This window comes from Prunus persica, chromosome G2, assembly GCF_000346465.2.
Source record: "Prunus persica cultivar Lovell chromosome G2, Prunus_persica_NCBIv2, whole genome shotgun sequence".
Taxonomy (NCBI): domain Eukaryota; kingdom Viridiplantae; phylum Streptophyta; class Magnoliopsida; order Rosales; family Rosaceae; genus Prunus; species Prunus persica.
Genome location: NC_034010.1, coordinates 17,554,019 through 17,575,388, shown reverse-complemented (window position 1 = coordinate 17,575,388; position 21,370 = coordinate 17,554,019). Strand labels below are relative to the sequence as shown.

Genomic DNA, 21,370 nt, shown 5'->3' with positions numbered 1-21,370 from the left:
TATTCAAGCGGTGCCATCATCTATAGCAAATTTGGTATGTTTGCAGACTCTAGATTTACGTAATCATTGTTGGGAAATTAAAATTCCAAATCGAAACGTGTTTTCCAAGATGGAAAAATTGAGACATACATATTTACCCTTTCGTCCCAGTGGAGGAGAGAAACGTCTGTTATTTGCTACTGAGGCAGTGAATTTGCACACGGTAGTCAATATTTATATTCAGGCATCATCTGACATATATGATTTTGTTAAACTAACCAATATTAGAAAATTGGGAGTTATCTGTGGAGGGGAAGAAAAGGAGAAAGGGACAAACATCATATTTAAGCATCTCCACTCTCTATCGGTGGACTCTCGTTTCAAGGGTTTACCAATACCATGGAACATAGTATTAAGCTGTCCTAAAATATATAAGCTGCGACTACACGGAGAAATCACAGAGTTACCAGAAGACCTCCTGTGCCTTAGGAACCTCACAAAGCTTACACTGAGTGGATTTGGTAATCTCAAGGACGACCACATAAAAGTATTAGAGAAGCTGCCAAGCTTGAGAATGCTTTTTGCTAGTGTCGGGATTTTTCAGGCATCTCTTGTTTGCTCAGAGGGAGGCTTTCCATTTCTTGAATTTCTTTCTCTTTATTCGTTGTTGGAGTTCAAAGAATGGAAGGTGGAGAAAGGAGCCATGCCTAGTCTCTGCAGATTGCACATTGAGTATTGCCCAGATTTGGAGGCAGTTCCTGATGGGCTCCAATATATTACTACCCTTAAGGAATTAACCATCAAAGGGATGCTTCCTAAATTCTGTAGCGGGCTTGGGGAAGGAGGACAGAATTTTTACAAAATCCAACATGTGCAGTCTGTTGTTATAACAAATATTTCACCAAACCGTCCGGGATAAATGGTATGCTAAATTTTGTTTTTCTTTCTGTTTTTCTCTTTTCTCATTTATTATTTCAAGGGAAAAAGAAGTAATTGTTTGTCTCCTCTTTCCAGTTGAAACAGCAAAAAGAGTTGGGTGAAAAGTCTGTTTCTTTTTATTGAGTAGTAGGTGAAAAGTGTGTTTCATTAAAGTAGTAGTATTTCTATTTTATTTTAGTATATATATATATAGTTCATATGAAGAGTTTATTTTTATATCTCATGTAAAAAAGCTGATTGATTGGACTATCATTTTCCTGGCAATCAATTCCCCATTTACTTGCAACTTCGATTGTATGCATATTTGTTATAACAAGAGCTTCTTATTATACGCATTTAGTGAAATTTTAACCATTTAATTAATCTAATGAATTGAATTATTCCACATCATCGTAATTACATTAAATTAAAACTCTATCTTGTCACTTACCGGTTACTCATCTTCAACGGGTTCAATTTTATTTTTATTGTAGTTTTCTAATGCAAAGCAAAGCCAAGCCCCTAAACGTTAACAATTAGTCCAATCCAGAAGTAGACTAGCATCTATACTTCTTGATTGCCTTCTCTTCATCTCTAGAAGTATTTGGTGTGGTGAGGTAGTGGACTCCAATCTTGGAGCCTTAAGGTGAAGGAGTTAAAATCAAGAGAAACAAAATAAAGGTGTTCATTCTTGAAAAATCAAGATATGTCATCAAGGGTAAAGATCTATTCCCTTAAAATAGTTAATTATTTTAAGCCGTAAAGAATGAATGGCCTAAGATCTCAAACGCATTCAAAACCATTAACTTTTTATGGTTCGTTATAAACCATTAGTTTTTTATTTTATTTTATAAATTTATGGTTGTAAATAATTTTATAATATAATATAATATAATTATATTTATTATATTATGTTTATTTTTGTTGGTAGATTCTCGGGGATCACTTGAATAAGTTATTCATACAATTTACTAAGACAACTCTAATAAGAGGACATGGAAGTTGGTTTTCTGGAGGACATAAAGTATCAAAGAATACAAATGTATATGGGCTAGCACAATGCTGGAGTATAATCCCGAGTGAACTTTGTAGAAGTTGTATTAGTGATGCTTGTCAAGAGCTTCAAAAGCATTGCCCTCAAAAGAGAGGAGTTATAATTTGGTATTAAAATTGCCTCTTAAAATACTCAAATTCATCATTCTTAGGTAAATTGACACGTATAGCGGGCTTTTTTTGGGAGGAATTATCATTATCGTGATATTCCCTTCTCTTTTGGTAATTCCATTGTCGAGTACTTATCCCAATTATGTATGGAAGCTTCTAATAATCGATGGTTTTATGCATATGGGAAAATGATGTTACACATTAACGAATCTCAGGCCATAGATTGGATTTATGGTGCAGCATAATGTGGGAGCATATATTTTTGTCTCCAATCAGGGCATACAATGTGGAAAAGAAGATTATCTCTTAAATTAATTAATTAAACCAATTTATCTGGCTAATTAATTAATTAGGATAAATATCTTAATTAATATGATATTATCTTTATTTAAAGAGATAATATCATTAATTCAGATATTATCCTAATAAAGAGAAGATAATATCATTTAATTCAGATATTATCTTCTTAAGAGATAATATCATTAATTCGGATATTAACAAGTCTGACTCGATCTCTACGAAACCCTAGCCCCGAGGCTCCTATAAATAAACGACCTTATTCATCGTTCAAGGTACTTCAGAAAACCTACTCCTAATACCCGAGAAAAATACCCAAAGCTCTTTCTCCCTCTCCACTCTCCATATTTTCTCCACTGGCTCCGGCCACCACACACGACTCCGGCCACCCGGTTTACACCATACATACAACTCCGTACCCTTTGCTTAGCTATTGTTTTCCTACAAACACTCGAACTAACTTAGGCATCGGAGGGCCTTTGGCCAACACCCCCCGGGTGTGGTCTATTTACTCCAATCTTTTTTACAGGAATCGAGTAAGAGAGAGAAGGAAGATCGAAGGTTGAAGGATCTAGAAGCGAATATTCTCCCGCGAGATTATTTGCACAAACATTTGGTGCTTTCATTGAGAGCGCGAGTTATACTCAACGCGTGCTCAAGGAATCCGTTACTCTTATTTTCCAATCCACTGAAGCCTTCCAAACAACCATGGTTGGAAGCAAGCGCACGAGGAGCAAAACCGCCGCGATGGCTCAATCCGTGACGGCCCAAAGCTACTCCTCTCACGATCCAGCGATCGACATGGTGGCTCAACCATTTCTCGCCGCCATGAACCCACAACCAACCCTTGTTGTCGCACCACAGCAGCCGCCCCGTGTGACTGGAACCACCGTGCCACCCACTGGACTCGCAGCTGGGACCACCGCACCGGCCTTTGCCGCCGTCGTACCATCTCAAGGCCCCGTGGTCGAATCTAGCCACCTTCATAGCACCGCCGCCGAGCATGGTGGAACCTCACATCAAGGTGGGCTCACTACCACCGCCGACTTTGGCCCAATCTTAGAGCAACTTCAAGCATTCCCTCCATTGCCTCCACACTCGACGCACACTCCCGCCTACACATCCAATGAAACCCTAGCCCGTGTGCAATTGGGCTCCACACATTTTTTTCCTCCCGATCCACGAAGTCAAGTAGACCTTAATCTAAGAGTTGACCAGCTAACTCAGAGAATGGACGACCAAAACAATTTGATGAGACAATTCCTCAACCAAATAAACTTGGCTCAAAACCTTGGCCTTGGACAACAGGGCGAAGAGAGAAGGATGAACAAACACGCCGATAGGCAGTTCGGTGTGAACCAAGCAGGTCGAGCAAGAGTAAGCAGACAAGGAAATGCACAACAACGCGATCAGCTCGCCGACATGTCGCAAGCATCCGCAAGCTACACTCAGAGAAGACGAAGTCTCCCATCCATATTGAATTTAAGGACCAACGTGCACGATAGGTTAGGCCCACAACTTGGCATCCGCGCCCGCCTAGGCCCCCAAGGAGGTCAAACCGACAATCATCACAATGAGGATCATGAAGAAAGTCGCTCCATTGCCCGCTCGCAGAGAAATATTTATAAAAGGCTAGGCCCTCAAGGAGGTCAACTTGATAACCCCCACAATGAGGACAGTGAAGAAAGGCGCTCTACTACTCTCTCTTGAAGAACCAATTCTCGTCGCCAAGTTACAGAAAATTCCTCGCAAATGCAATCCACCAACACGCCGCCTAGGCAGCGCAACCGAGAAAGTCGACCCTTGCAAACCAATGAGGAAGTTAATCAGTCTCGCCTAAATTGTAAAGGTCATCAACGTGGCCGACCAGCCATGTGTGCAGAAGACGTTGAGAATCTTGTGAATAACCGACTTCGAGACTTAAAGATTAGAGGAAATTTCGAAGATGCACTACGCATGGAGGTAGACCAAGCAAACTCCTCACCTTTCACCACCGAAATCGAGCAAGCTGCTCCCCCAAAACAATTCTCAACGCCCTCTTTCACATGCTTCAAAGGAGATTCCGATCCCGAAAGCCATCTGAAGCATTTCAAGAGCCTTATGATCCTACACAAACTAAAGATACGCTAATGTGCAAGGTCTTTGCAATGACTTTGTGAGGAGCAGCTCAGTACTGGTTCCACACTCTGCCATCCGGGTCGATCAGCAGCTTCAAAGAGCTTACTTAATCTTCACCAAAAAGTACACTTCTTATTGGAAGATTAAGAAGAACCCTGACCATCTGTTCAACGTGCACAAGAAGTCCGATGAATCCCTCCGAGACTACATCAAGAGGTTCAAAGCGGAGAGGGCAAACATTGTAGGATGTGATGACCAAATTGCGTCATCCGCCTTCAAGAGGGGGTTGCCAATTGAATGTGAGCTGTATCGCGAGCTGACCATCTCTCCCCGCTAAACATTGATAGAAGTCTTTGCTACAGTATAGCGCTACGCACTATGGGACGACAACCACATTGCCACGAAGAAGGCTAATCAAGCAGCTAAGCAGGCAAGCAAAGAGAACGGCAAGCTCAGATCACAGCCTTAGGAAGGTGCTCCAGCAACAGAGAGCTACACCAAGTTCACTATCCCGATACACCAGATCCTAGCCCAAGTAAAGGACATGCCTTGGTTGAAGAAACTATCACCTTTAAAGGAAAACCTAACCAAGAAGGATACCAGTAGATACTGCAGATTCCATGAAGGGTACGGTCATTACACAAACGACTGCTTTACTTGGAAAAGGCACCTCGAAGATCTAGTCAGAGACGGCCATTGCATGGAATTCATCTTAAGGGGGGCTATCCAGCAAATCAAGGATTGTGACGCAACTAACAATGAGCCTTCACGAAAAAAGCCATATGGATCAACACAATCCTAGTTGACTCCAAGAGCCCAGGCTGACCACCAGAGGGCGGAAGAGAAAGATCAAGCAGGCGACTTTCGTCTTTCAAGCCGTCACTAGCTACCAAGTTATGGAAGACAAACCTTTCATCATATTTCAATGGAAGGAAGTTCCAAGGCAATGGAATGCCCATCACCTCTAGATGGACTATCCATGAAACTCTTCACCTATCAGTTGGGCTCTAAGCAGGCACCCAAGCCTCCCTCACCTCTATTGGAGACAAGTTACTTTTGATGTTACTCATGCAAGCTCATCTTTTTGTTCAATAAAGCAATCTAGTCACACAGATATCAATACAAGTTCAAGCTTTTCTTTCTAGTGGAGTGTTCACAAAAGCAATCGACACGTCTCCTGACGTGAGCCAAACGGGCTACACTCATCGACACATCTCCAGACGTAGGCCAAACGGGCCACACTCGTCGACAGGTCGCCAGGCGCAGGCCAAACGAGCCACTCTCATCAACATGTCTCCTGACGTAGGCCAAACGGGTCAATCATCGACACGTCTCTGGACGTAGGCCAAACGGGCCACACTCAACGACACGTCTCCGGATGTAGGCCAAATGGGTCACACTCATCGACACGTTTCCAGACGTAGGCCAAACGGGCCACACTCTCATCGACACGTCTCCTGACGTAGGCCAAACTGGCGACACTCATCGACACGTCTACAGACGTAGGCCAAACTAGCCACTCTTATCGACACATCTCCAGACGTAGGCCAAATGGGCCACACTTATCGACACGTCTCTGGATGTAGGCCAAACGGGTCACTCTCATTGACACATCTCCAAATGTAGGCCAAATGGGCTATTATCATCGACACGTCTCCGGACGTATGCAAACGGACCACTATCATCGACACATCTCCGGACGTAAGCCAAACATGCCATTATCATCGACACGTCTCCGAATGTAGGTTAAACAGGCCACTATCATCGACACGTCTCCGGACGTAAGCCAAACATGCCATTATCATCGACACGTCTCCGGATGTAGGTTAAACAGGCCACTATCATTGACACGTCTCCGGACGTATGCCAAACAGGCCACTATCATAGACACGTCTCAGGACGTAGGCCAAATAGGCCACTCTCATCGACACGTCTCCAGACATAGGCTAAACATGCCACAACTCGGAAACACTCAAGAAATTCACTTGACATATGAGAATTGAAGTTACTCAAAAAAAAAAAAACAACTGAAATTTCCATAGCAAAGTGATCAACCGGCCAAGTTCAACAAAAAGAATATGGTCAAACAAGACCAATTATTCTAAACAGGGAGCAGACTACAAAAGCTGAAAAGAAATAAATAAGTCTTCATCTACTCCGAGACGCTAGCAGGAGATCCTTGATCTGCAGTCTCTTTCGCATCCGCCTGATCAGCCACGCTCTCAGCAGGTCCACCTGCCTGATTCGCGACATCTTCCACCACCTCTTTTTGAAGCAGGTGAAATGTTGCTTCCCTTAATTTTTCCAAGGAAAGACTTGAGAAAAGACCAAGATCGCCAGCCTGACAGATTTGATCAACCAGCTCAGCACAAGTGGATGGACTTGACAGAAAATTCGTCTTAAGCAGATCAGGCATGCCTGCATCCCCTACAGGGGTGGACTTGTCAATCTTGGGATTAGCCGCTGACGTTGCAGAAGAGCCCTCGGCCCGGGCAAATGACTCTTTCGTCTTCTTGGCCGCCACTATCCTCACCTCCAAATGAGTCAACGACGCTAAATCTACTCCACGCTTGACTACTCGTGACTCAACTGCTGGATCATGATGGTTTGGTAGATGAGAAAACCTCCTAGTTCGACCTCCATCCTTTGACTGGTACAGACGATCGAACTTCGAAGAAGAATATCTGCATCTCATTGCCTCACAGCAGGTGAACTAGATCGCGCAATGACTACTTTACAGAGCATATCACGGTCTCCAAGCTTGTCTACAGGAGGCTTGAGTAGACAACCCGGGTCAAGAAGGAATTGCAAGCTTATTCCTACTGGGAATCCAACTCCAACAAACAGTCGGAAGCCTACACCAATTGGAAATCCGATCTGCAAAAGGAGTCCAACTCACATAATAAAGCCCGGACACAGTTGGAGAGCTCGAAAAAAATAATTTCATCTCCTACATGCCACACAAGCGCCATGCAGAAGCTGAGGGGCATTTGTGGGAGCATATATTTTCGTCTCTAATCAGGGCACGCCACGTGAAAAAGAAGATTATCTCTTAAATTAATTAATTAAACCAGTTTATCTGGCTAATTAATTAATTGAGATAAATATCTTAATTAATATGATATTATCTTTATTTAAAGAGATAATATCATTAATTCAGATATTATCCTAATAAAGAGAAGATAATATCATTTAATTCAGATATTATCTTCTTAAGATATAATATCATTAATTCGGATATTATCAAGTCCGACTCGATCCCTACGAAACCCTAGCCCTGAGGCTCCTATAAATAGACGACCTCATTCATCGTTCAAGGTACTTCAGAAAACCTACTCCTAATACCCGAGAAAAATAGCCAAAGCTCTTTCTCCACTCTCCATATTTTCTCCACACGGCTCCGGCCACCACACACGGCTCCGGTCACCCGATTTACACCATACATACAACTCCGTACCCTTTGCTTAGCTATTGTTTTCCTACAAACACTCGAACTAACTTAGGCATCGGAGGACCTTTGGCCAACACCCCCCGGGTGTGGTCTATTTACTCCAATCTTTTTTATAGGAATCGAGTAAGAGAGAGAAGGAAGATCGAAAGTTGAAGGATCTAGAAACAAATATTCTCCCGCGAGATTATTTGCACAAACACATAATGCACTAGAGATATTTCTATGATTTCTTGTAAGAAGTGCTTTGGAGTAGCAATTCGCGAATTTTTATGATTTATTTAATGTTAATTATTTTATATATTATTTTTTAATAGAGATGAACCAATTAAAAAAGAGTTATAATATTTATGACTCTCTAAACTAGAGAACTCCTAAAATAACTTTTATATGTTTTTAACTAAAATTTAACTACAAAAATAGAGAGCATGATTGTGGATGCTCATAGAACGTAAATATGTTATATGGGAAGGATATAGCAGTCTTTTTATCAAAGTTTTATTGTTTGCTTTTTATTACTTGTAGATTCATACAGGTGCGTTGTCTTGTTTTTCCCTGTTTGTCACCCATAAAGTTGGCGCTTCAGTTTTTCATCAATATAGTTGTGTATGCTTCAATGCTTACGTATGTGGAAGTTCCAGGAGGAGTGCGATCCAATTGCATTCATCCGTCAAATAAGTTTAGGTGTTCTTGAGTAATAAATTACTGGCATGGCATCTATAGATTGTTCAAAGTAAACCAGTTATTGGTTGGTGCAGTCTATTCTTACTTTTTTTTTGGAAAAGAAATTATACCAACAGTTTCTTCACCTCCAAGTAACCTAGTTCGTGAAATTTCTCTTAATGAGCCATGCAAATATTATAATACAAATCGAACTTCACACCACGACTTATAGTTGGTTAATTATAACAATGAGGATTAATCGGAAATAATTCGGTGGAATTAAGTACTGAATCGGTGGAATTCATCGAAATTTTTGGAAATAACTCGGTGTTTATTCAAAGGGGCAAAACCCAATATTTATACAAGCCAATGAAACTAGATGATGAGTGGTGGTGACTCTAATTTCCAACTGAAGTTGAGTTGTAGTTGACTGTTAGCCAAAGGGACTCTCTGTAAATTTTGAAAGAACGAAATTTATTTTGCAATTAGCTAAACTACAAAAGCTCTACTTGTAATTGACCCAATAATGAAAACAGAGCTAGTTGGGGAAAAAAAACCTGCCATTATTCGCTCAGCAAAGCAAAGGCATCTTTGTGGATAATGTCAAAAACATCATCACATGCTTTGGTTATTACTTTAATCAAATCTTAATTAGAGGTTAGGGTTCCTCGCTGGAATTGCTCTAAATTAAAAGAGAAGCATTCTATCGCACTTTAGTCGCAAGCATTTTTTGTTCTTTCCTCCAAGGTACCGCCCTCCTGATATGGGGTTTCACTTTGGTGAAAATAGTAATTTTATTGCATTATCTATATATATAAAGCAAAAGGCAGAGAATGGTGAAACATTCAAAATACCAGAAAATGCCCTTGGTTAATGCAAACATTAAGAATTCAAATTATTAATTAAATGAGGATAATATGGTAAATTCACACTTTTTCATATTTTTAAAAATTAAAAGAAAAAGAAAAAGCAGATAATAGATCCTATTTTTATGGAACACAACTACCCATTATCTTTTTTAATTCTAAAATAAATTTACTTATTTTTTTAAAAAAACCTCTCGCAAGCGCGGAAGCGCGTGCAGAGAGGCTAGTTATTATTAAAGGTAAACTACAGTAAACTACAGTAAATTATTATTAATAATTTTTAATGATTTAAAATTAGTTTTGAAAAATATATAATTATTTATTATTTATTTGTCCACATGTAAGTCCATCTCATTAAAAAATAGAACTCACATTCGCCACGTAAGCAGATAACGAATTTTCTGACGATCTCGTTAACAAATGGGGCAATTTGTAGGTTTTTTATGGCATTGAATATGTACTAATAAATGTCCTCAAAATCGAGTATGGACATCGATTGTGGAGATATCAGAATAATTATGGGACTTCCTATATGAACGAAACTGAGACTTCTCCATTGGTAATATTATTTTTTCAATCTAAAAAAACAGAAGAAAAAAGAAAAGCTGCTAATATGGCCGAAGCTGTTGTTTCAATAGTGCTCGAAGGGCTCAGCAACCCTATCATTCAGGAATTGAAATCCTTGAAATCCGTAGGTGGTAAGGTTCACAGTGCACAAACCCAGCTACAAATCATGCAAGGCTACTTGAAAGATGCAGACGCCAGCCAGGGACGCAATGAAGCAATACGCATTTGGGTGGCAAGTGTCAGAGATGCTGCTTATGATCTTGAGGATGTCATTGGAACTTATGTCTTAAAAGTGGCTTTCAAGAGGAAGACATGGTTTACTGGCATCTTCATAAAAGGAGTTAATCTTCATCGGATTGGCTCAGACATTGAGAAAATTACAACCGAAATTTCACAGTTGAGTTCGATTATGCCAAGTTTTAACCTACACCAAACAGGAGAGAGTGGAGGTGACACTTATTTTCAGAGGCAACAGGAACGGAGGATAGCTTATCCTCATATTGTCGACCCTCATGTGGTTGGGTTAGCCCGTGGAACAGAGATATTGGCTACGCATTTGATCAAAGAAAAAGGCCCCCGAGTTGTTTCTATTTGGGGGATGGGCGGGTTGGGTAAAACCACTCTTGCAAAACAAGTTTATCATCATGATAAAGTTAAGCGTCATTTCGATTGTCTTGCCTGGGTGTGTATCTCTCAACAATGTTAAGCACGGGAAGTTTTGGAAGAAATTCTGACTAAACTCATGTCTCCTACCAATGAGCAAAGACAAGAAATTGCAAAACTGAAGATTGATCAAATAGCAGAGAGGCTTTGGAATACGCAAAGAGAACGGAAATGTTTGGTGGTGCTTGATGACATTTGGACCAGTGATGCGTGGAGCTCTTTGCAAGCTGGATTTCCAATGAATGAGGAAACTGAGAGTCGAATTTTACTCACTACTCGCAACAAAGAAGTCGCGTCGTATGCGGACAAAAATGGTTTCCTCTTCGAACCACAGTCGTTGAATGATGATGAAAGCTGGGAACTATTTGAGAAGATAGCAATGTTTGGAACGGAAGATACAAGTATGTTCTCACACAAACCTTTTATCTCTACTTTTCTTTGTTACTCTAAGAGAATTCTACTATAGAATATTCAAAATGCCTCTACATGAAGATATTAGTTTTATTATCACAATATATATATATATTCTTACAATATTTATATTCAGAAAATATACTCAAATCAAAACCTATACTCTAGAAATTACTTTTCTTGAATAGAAAGAACGTGTACCCAACAATGAATCTCTCAATATCCAAATAAATCAGGGCCCACATAACGGACCAACACAAATCAAAGTTTAGGCCGAAGAAAAATCAGAAACTTTTGGGATAATTTGTTTTGTATACTTTTCGTCAATTGAATACATGTATCTGATCTTAATATTGTTTCTCAGACCATAAAATTTATGAACATAAGAAAGAGCTAGGAACAGAGATGCTTCAACATTGCAAAGGTTTGCCACTAGCCATCACGGTGCTTGCAGGACTTCTAGCTAGAAAAGATACAGTTGATGAGTGGAATACAGTCCATAAGAATGTTTATGCATATATAAGGAGAGGCACAGACCTTGGGCCCGATTACAAAGGTGAAGGATATGAAGGGGTATCATGGTTATTGGAATTGAGTTACGATAACTTACCTTATTACTTAAAACTATGTTTTCTCTACTTAGCCCATTTTCCGGAAGATTATGAAATACCGGTGAGTACATTGACTAAACTATGGATGGCAGAAGGTTTTATATCATCGACATCAGTGGAAGTAATGGAAGATGTATCATATATGTGCTTAAGTGAGTTAGTGGGCAGGTGCATGGTTCAAGTTGGAAAACATGGTTCGAGTAAGAAGATCAAGACTTGTCATCTCCACGATCTTATGCGAGACTTATGCATGTTAAAGGCAAAAGAGGAGAACTTTCTCCATATTATTAATTATTCTGCAGCTGTGGAGATCATGCAAACACCAAATGGTAGAGTTCGAAGACTTGCCATCTATTTGGAAAAAACTGTTGTGGGACATTGTCTGTGGAGATATGAAAATTATGCACATGTTAGGTCTTTGTTATATTTCTCAAGATACTGCAGATGGAACTCAAAGGTATTACGGTCACTATTAAAGGACTTCACATTGGTTAGAGTTTTGAAGTTTGAAAATATGGTTGTTAGAAAGCTACCGGGTGAAATTGGGAATCTAGTGCACTTAAGGTTTTTAAGTGTTAAGGATAGTTATATTCGAGCGGTGCCATCATCTATAGCAAAATTGGTATGTTTGCAGGCTCTAGATTTACGTAGCAGATATTTGCGGATGAAAATTCCAAATCAAAACGTGTTTTCCAAGATGGAAAAATTGAGACATATATATTTACACGAAAATCATAGTGCAAGAGAGAAACGTCTGCTATTTGCTACTGAGGCAGTGAATTTGCATACAGTAGTCAATATTGGTATTCAGGCATCATCTGATCTAGATGATTTTGTTAAACTAACCAACCTTAGAAAATTGGGAGTTATCACATTTGACGGAGGGGTGAAAAAGGAGAAAGGGACAAACATCATATTTAAGCACCTCCAGTCTCTATCGGTGGACTCTACATTGTTCTCTGGTGGATTGGACCATCGTTGGTCCACGTTTTTGCTAATACCATGGAACAGAGTATTAAGTTGTCCTAATATATACAAGCTGCGACTACGCGGAAAAATCGCTGAGTTACCAGAAGACCTCATGTGCCTTACGAACCTCACCAAGCTTACACTGATACATTTTGGTGATCTCAAGCACGACCACATAAAAGTATTAGAGAAGCTGCCAAGCTTAAGAATGCTTTTTGCTAGTCACGGGAAATTTCCGGCACATCTTGTTTGCTCAGAGGGAGGCTTTCCATTTCTCGAATTTCTTTCTCTTTATTCGTTGGAGGAGTTCAAAGAATGGAAGGTGGAGAAAGGAGCCATGCGTAGTCTCTGCAAATTGCACATTGAGCATTGCTTAGATTTGGAGGCAGTTCCAGATGGGCTCCAATATATTACTACCCTCAAGGAATTAACCATAAAAAAGATGCGTCTTGAATTCTGTAGCCGGCTTGGGGAAGGAGGAGAGGATTTTTACAAAATCCAACATGTTCAGTCTGTTATTATAACAAATATTGAGGCATAAGAAGATTCGGGATAAATGGTATGCTAAATTTCGTTTTTCTCTTTTCTTATTTATTATTTCAAGGGAAAAATAAGTAATTGTTTGTCTCCTCTTTCCAGTTGAAGGGAAAACTTGAAGGGAAAAAGAGTTGGAACGGAGCAACAGCAAAAAGAGTAGGGTGAAAAGTCTATTTCATTAAAGTAGTAGTATTTCTATTTTATTTTAGTATATGGTCTGTGATGATTGCCTGCACTTGTTTATTTTTGTATCTCATTTTCCACATTTACTTGCAACTTCGATTGTATGCATATTTGTTATAACAAGAGCCTCTTATTATGTTAAATAAATTTAAACTAATAGTAGTTGCAGTCTGTTTTCAACACATTTTAGAATACATTACACTTCATATCAATTGTCTTTTGTTTTTTTAATAGCAAGGAAGATGGAATAAAACTTCATATCAATATGATAAATTTTATTCAAGCTGCTCTTTTTCAAAACATTTGATCTGTCAGCATTTCTGACAGCAGAAATAATGTGAAAAACTTCTAACATTAATCCTATTCACTGTTAGTGTTTTCCTAGCAAATCTGAGCTAATGAGAAAAATGGAGGATTGAGAATAATGAAGAGAGAAAATGATGAACTACAGACTTTGCAAAAATGCTCTGTATTACTTCATTAGGTGAGGCACACATTTCACCCACATACTTAAAGCTCATATAACCGTTAGAGGAGAGAGAGAGCTAGACAGCTCCTAGCTTCAATCTCAACCATCCCACTACACTACTAGTAAGATTAGGACACCTGTCCAAGTCAAGTCCTATGAGACTTAACAAACTGTTGGCTTAGCCTATGAGCCAAGTCTTAACACTAAACAAAATGATTATCTACTAAATCAGTTCACCATTTTACACATTAAGCCTGTCAGTATTCTTTCAACGACATCTCTGTTTTTAGGACAAGAGTGATAGTATACTAAACTCACACAAGCTACACGGATGCTAGGATTCAAACCCAGGACCTTGCCTAGGAGAGCAATGGTTCCAAACTACTACACTAGTGGGTCCTTTGTATGAAATCTCCGTTTTCCGATGCTAATACAAAAATATCGATTAATCAACATGACAGGAGGAAGCCAGATGGTCTCAACACAAAACAGAAAACATAGAATTGGCACACCTAAGAACTCGCTTACTATTTCTTTCCGTAGTATAACATATATTCAGCTCTCATAAAAATCCCATTTGCAGAGGAAAAATTCCCAGCCATTCATTGCTTTGGTGAGTATTCACACATGCAAAGGTTAATAAGCTCTGAGATTTCTTCATAAAAACAGATAAGAGTAATACGACGATGATGGCCAATAACCATCTAAAGACAAACTGTCAAAGCCATAGAGATTACTTGTCCATGATAGATAAAGGGTCTATAAGCCACTGCAAAAACAGCCACAACAATAGCTCCCAAAATGAAAAGCCGCCAGAAACCTCTCACAAATCCTTTCCAGCAATAATGCCACAACAAGTAGACAAAATAAACTGGTGCCGCCACAGCAAACAAATGCTTGAAACACAACAACACGGCAAAAACCAGTCCACCCATCAAGTCCCTCCCTTCCTCCAAATAAGAAAGCGAAATCAACAAAATCCCAAGGAAAAATCCATTGTACTGAAAATGCAAACGTTCCAGAATCACAAGCATTGGAGACCAAACCACCAGTACCCACATCAGTTTTTGCCTCGTTGAATACAACTTCCTAGTCAATCTATAAACCCCGTACAAAAGACACAAATCCGAGAAGATAACAGAGATTCTTTGGAAATAAAGCACTGTGTTTGAGCTGTAATTCAAGCCCTTTTGGACGTGAACAATTTGTGGGTCAATGAGATTGGCAAAAATGGATAGGAAGCGCTCAAAGTAGGCAAAGAATGGAGGGTAGTCAAGGGTCCAAGGGCTGGTCTCGTCAAAGTACCATTGAGAGAGAGGCAGAGAGTGGGTTATAGCAAGCCAGTGGCGATGGACCTCAAAGTCTGTGCTTTTGTAGGCTGGGATCAGTAGCAGCTTTACGCAGGCGGCTGCGGCGAAAAACCACCATAGCTCTGTAATGGGCTTGCTGGGTTTTGGAGGTTTTTTCAGTTTCGGGGTGGTTTGTTCTTCCATGGAATTGAAACTTCAGAGAACAACCAGGAATTCGATTCAAAGAAAACTGAATTCAAGAGAAATGAAGGAGAAAGAAAAAGAAAAAAACCTGAGATCTCATTGCTATGAACTCTAACGAGGAATCATTTTGTCTCCGCATTGGGTCCGATCTCGATTGAGAGACCCAAAACCCCGATGAAAGCTTTTGAAGACGGCTGCTTGGCTAGGCTTTGGGCTAGGCGACCACAGACCAGCCCAGCCGTGAAAGCGGGGACTAAAATGTACCAAAAAGAAAAAAAGCGGGGAATACTGTAGTTTCCCATTTTTCTTCGGTTGGTGCGTAGCATATGACAATTTAATCAAATATTATATGAATATCAGAGGAAGTTGTGGTTAGGCCTAACCGGCTAACCGGCGGTGGAATATTATATGAATATCAGAGGAATATTATATGAATATCAGAGGAAGTTGTGGTTAGGCCTAACCGGCTAAGCGGCGGTGGAATATTATATGAATATCAGAGGAAGTTGTGGTTAGGCCTAACCGGCTAACCGGCGGTGGAATATTATATGAATATCAGAGGAAGGAGGTTTGATGCATACTTAAGACCCCAAAAAAAAAAAAAAATTGTGGGTTGAAGCATAAGTTGTGTGATTTTTGGCATTTTCAATTGACAAGTAAAACGTAATACTTATGTATTGGATGATATTATAAAGTTAAATTGTTTATGTATGCCAAGAATTGAACGAGATGGAAAATAAAGAAAATACATAGATTGCAAGTTACTCTTTGTATATAGTCAAATTCATTCTAAATGTATTACACATAGTTATGTCAAATCTTAGCATATATGAATTGTAATTGTCTACTATTACAATTTATGCTTATAACATTATCTAAATCCTTAGATTTAGAATCCCTCTATCCAAATGAAGCCTTAAACTCATACCTTTGTTGAAGGCTTGTGCCTTTGCGGAGGTTATGCCTCTTTTGACATCTTGTATGTTTTTTAGTGCGGTTATTTTGAGTTCATGCATTTATTGATGATTGGTATTTCTAATAAGATTATCTTGAGTTCATACCTCTAATGACAGGTATTGAGGGCTTATGTTTCTTACCTCGACTGAAGGATTTAGTTTAGGGAGATTCACTGTTATACCCAATATAAGAGCCCAAATTATAAAAAAGAAATCACATATGAAATGGACTTTAGAAACACACCAAAAGTCTATTTAAAACATAACATAAAAGCTTTTAACTTCTTTTAAATTACAAAACTGTCATTGATTTCTTAAAACAAACCCAACTCCAAAACCTTATAAAAAAAACCCAAAATACTCAATAGGGCATCAAGTAATTTAATAATCAAAATTAAATTCAATAGAGCCAGTTATCATATTTTGGGTTTTTTTAAATTTGTTTATATAAATTAAATGGTGTAGGATTTATCTATATTATTTGTGCTAAGAATGAGTATATGACTAAATATGTCTTTAGTTTATGCTTCTATTGAGGGCTAATGTATTGTACCTCGACTAAAGTTTTTGATTTATGCCTCTACTTAGGTCTTTATGTATTATAGACCGACTAAGGTTTTTAGAGTTTAGATATTTACACTAGAGAAGTTATTGAAGCCCTGAATCAAGGTAAGGTTTCAAGAGAGAGCTAACTACTTTCCTCCAATCAAAGTAAAATTTAGTACAAGGTGTGTCACATATATATATACCTCCAATACTATATCTTAATATGCAGCATCCCAATGTCGAAATTCCAAGACTCATTTTGAATAGTGGTGTTGACAAACTACATACGTGGTGTTGGATGTTCCGGCGTATGAGGGAGATTATGTGATGGTTAGGTCACACGTGGCGTAGGTTATCCGGCGTGTTGACAGACCTCATACGTGGTATTGGATGTTCCGGCGTATGGGGAGATTTTGTGATTGTTAGGTCCCACGTGGCGTAGGTTATCCCGCCTGAGGACAGACCTCATACGTGACGTTGGATGTTCCGGCGTATGGGGGAGATTATGTGATAGTTAGGTCACACGTGACGTAGGTTATCCGGCCTGTTGACAGACCCCATATGTGGCGTTAGATGTTCCGGCGTATAGGGAGATTTGGTGATTACCAGGGAGATGAGTAAAGGATTGTTATGTTATATTGGGAAAGACATGTTTGTAGAAAGAACTATGTGTGACTTGATCCCTCAGTAAGAGTACATAGGCAGCCTAGGGTAGCGCCTAGGTGCAGCCGCGGGCTAAAATTTACTTGGGTGGTTTTATTGAGATTGGTTCCGACCTTGTCGTTGGTCCTGAAATTTGGGTGAAAACGAGATGAGAATTGGTTAGGAGGTTAAAACCTCGTATGTTGGATATTTGGGAAGTTATTTTATATTGATTATAGTGGGCATTCATTATTGGCATTGTTTAGAGTTTGTTGGTGGTTTCACTTCGGATTATTTGAAGGCCGGAGGCCGTCTATGTGAATTGCATGTTGTTATATTGTGCGTTCTGTCTGTTGGGATATCAAATTGTGAATTTTGTGCACGTTTAAATTTGGAGAATGTTCAATTTACAGGGGAGAATCTATACAACTTGCGTAGGTGACTCAATTCATGAACCCTTAGATGATATGCTTGTAGGCCTCATCATTTGGCCCGCGGGCTCATGGGCCAATGTGGGCCCGTCTTGCCCATCGAAAAAAAAGCCTGGCCCGGCCCGTTATGGGCTTTGAGATGGCCCCGCCGAGCTAGGCTTGGGCTTGGGTGTCTGAAGTCTAGTCCGACCCGATTAAGCCTAAGAAAGCCCGGCCCGACCCCCCCAACAAAATCCCGGCCCGTTAGGCCCACATACATATATAATTATGTATAAATAAGTGTTTAGGTTTATGATTATATCACTTAAATCACATATATAATTTGTTTCATTTCATTTACTTTTTCCCAATTTATAATTGGATGATTAGCACATTAATTTGTGTCAATTGTTACTCCAACAATTATAATTTGATGATTAGCACACTAATCATATATATAAGATGAACAACATATCACATCACCAAATATAATCATATCACAAAACATAATCGTACTACCAAATATAATCATGCTTTTCTTGAACACATTACCAAATATTTGCATATTTATTCATACCATCCTTTAAAAAAATATTTTTTTGATACTTATTATTTTTTAAAATTATTTCTTAAAACGTATTACGATCTAATTATGTAATAACCTAAAAAATAATACTTGATTTTATTATTTTGGTAGAAAATCTTATAAGTTGTGTGACTTTATTGGGTGTTTTATGAATTTGATTTGAAGTGAAAATATTGGAATTAAGTGAGTTTAATCTCAAATTTGGACTAAAATGCCTTTATGATTAAGTTTATGATTTTTTTTTAATGAAGTAGGGCCCATATAGGCCCGGCCCGTTAGCCTTAGCCTGGCCCAGCCCGATGGGCTTTCTCAAGCCCAGCTCATGGGTCAGGCTTGGGCTTTGAATTTTCTAAAAGAACCCGGCCGGCCCGATATTTTCTCTCTCTTCTTTAAAACCCGGCCTGACCCGGCCCAAGCCCATTAAATCTGGGCCGGGCCCATTGACAAGCCCTATATGATTGAATGTAATAAGGTCAATTTAAATAAATAAAAAAGGGTATAATTGAGTTTTGCTTTTAAAAATATACTTTGAATTGGTGATGTGCTGTGCTATATGTATTTTGGGCTGGAAAAAAAAAAATCGCCTGGGCTATAGCCCAAGTTAGTACCTTCTGTGGTCCGTTTCTAGTTGGGATGTCTACGCCATAGTTTATTCAATCATGTGTGATCGTTATTGGAGGTGTAGAGCAACAATATGGTTGCCGGTAAAAACTCAGCATGTTATTTTCGAATTATTCAGATCAGTGACACGGAAGCATTTACAATTTCAAAAACAATCTCTTCTTGTGTAGGTGTATACCGAGAATCGACCAGCTGAACACTATGTGAGTAATGTTGGTTGGATCCCCATAATCTATGATGGTTTGAATCAAATCACATATACAAGAGTGAGACTTGAGGTGGCTGCGTGTCAACTATCTCAACTGGCACTGGCACTAGCACTTCCCCAATAGTTGAAGCAATACTCATATTAGAAGATGCCTGAGTTGGTCTTTTATTTTGGCATGCACAATAAAATGGTGTGAACCAATACTACTACTATATATATCACAGCATGTTGTATTCTATTTCTTGTGTTTGTAATTTGCAGCTTCCTATAATCTTTCTGTTTCATTAGAGCAACTTCCACCCCTTAGGGCAAAGTCTAAGGCAAGGGCAAGCTAGGGCAAGCAAGGGCTGACACTATTCACGTGAATAGTGTCAGCCTTGCCATTTGTGGTTCCACCCACAAGGGCAAAGTCTAGGGCAAGTCTAGGGCAATTACTATTCATTGTACTTTATTTCCTATTTTTTTATACTTTAAATCATTAATTTTGATAATCTTTTTAATTAAATTTTCGGATAAGATTTTCGGATGTGAATCTCGGTTGCCACGTGTCTTATTCCAGATAAAATTTTCGGATATTCATTAATAAAAATATGAGTAGAGAGTAAAAAATATTGGAAGGAGATGAGTTTGTATGGAGATTTGGTGTGGAAAATGAATTATGTGAGTGGAGAGTAGAAAATATTGTATGGAGAAGAAATTGTATGAAGATTTGGTGTTGAAAGTAGATAAAATGGTTAGGTATTTATAGGGAAAAAATACATACATTTTTGGTATTTTTTTAAAAAAAATTTCAGAATTTTTTCGAATTTTTTCGGATTTTTTAGGATTTTTTTTAAATTTTTTTGGCCAAAAAAATGAGAACCGTAGGATTTCTGAAAAAAATCCAATCGGAGCCACCCGGTGACGACACGTGGCAGTAGCCGTTGGAGCTGACATCATCGATGACGTCATGACGACGTCAGCGCACTTCAGTCAAATTTTTTTTACCGTTGGCGCGTGTATTACACGCGCCAACAGTAAAAAAATTTGATTTTAGTGCGCTGACGTCAGCTCAACTCGGGCTCGAGCCCAGTCTGATTTCGCCCTTGGGCCTGCCCGGGCTCGTGGGACCCGCAGCTTGCCCGGGCTGGATTGCTTGCGCTGGAGCTGGACTCGGGCTCCTTTTTGCCTTTTGCCTGGGCCAGCCTCTACCGCTGGACTTGCTCTTACATTGAAGATTGCCCTCCTGTTTGGGCCTAATTCTGTGCACAAGACCCTGCCTGGTATTTGGGCTCTCATCAAATTGAAAATTAAGGTTCATTTACCATAAATAGTGAACGACCCATACTGTTCAACATTTGGGTTCTTATTAATTCAGCTCAAAAGCAGAAGTCGGTTTTTATAGCTTGGTCATCATTCTGTGTTTGTGTGGTAGAAGATTGATTGTTGCACCACCATCGATCATTACCTTGGTGATTGGCTAAATACCTCCTAAAAAAAGTAATATTTTTGGGTTAAACATTAAATAAAGTTTACTTCCATAAGAACCAAAAAAAATTGTTCCCGTGTCAGTAGATCTTGTCTAGTGAAAAGTGACATTCACTTGTAGTCGTGTTCTCAAGTAACCCCCTCCCCCTCCCCCTCCCCCTCTACGATTGCAACTACAAAAAGTAAAACCTACAAGAAGAGACTACAAATACCCAATAAACTAAAAATAATAATTGATTTACTCATTTCAAATAAAAATTGCAACACACAACAATAAATAGAAGCTGATCTATCATCACGTCATCACCAAAACAACCAAGCATCCACCAAACTCTTCCAAGAAAGAGAGGCTGGAATGGATGGGTGAGGTGCAGAGGTTGAGAAAAGAAGCTAGGGAAAGGTCTTGGATGGTAAGGAAGGGAGGGAAGGGAGGAGGAGAAGAAATGGAGGCCACCGATCTCTTTGAGGGACGGCAGCTGAATATATATATATATATATATATTTTTTTTTTTTTCTCTTAGAGTGTTAGAAAGGGAGAAATCACAAAATTTCATGACATCATGGCATAGTTGTGGAGA

The 21,370-nt window shown here is 39.2% G+C and overlaps 1 protein-coding gene and 1 pseudogene across 1 annotated transcript; one reads left to right on the top strand and one right to left on the bottom strand.

Annotated features, from left to right (window-relative positions):
- LOC18787521 lies at window positions 10,067-13,215 on the top strand (annotated as a pseudogene).
- LOC18787208 (probable dolichyl pyrophosphate Glc1Man9GlcNAc2 alpha-1,3-glucosyltransferase) lies at window positions 14,068-15,619 on the bottom strand. The gene has a single exon (XM_007220920.2). It carries the CDS (start codon window positions 15,354-15,356, stop codon window positions 14,568-14,570), a length of 789 nt encoding a protein of 262 aa, XP_007220982.2. The 5' UTR covers window positions 15,357-15,619; the 3' UTR covers window positions 14,068-14,567.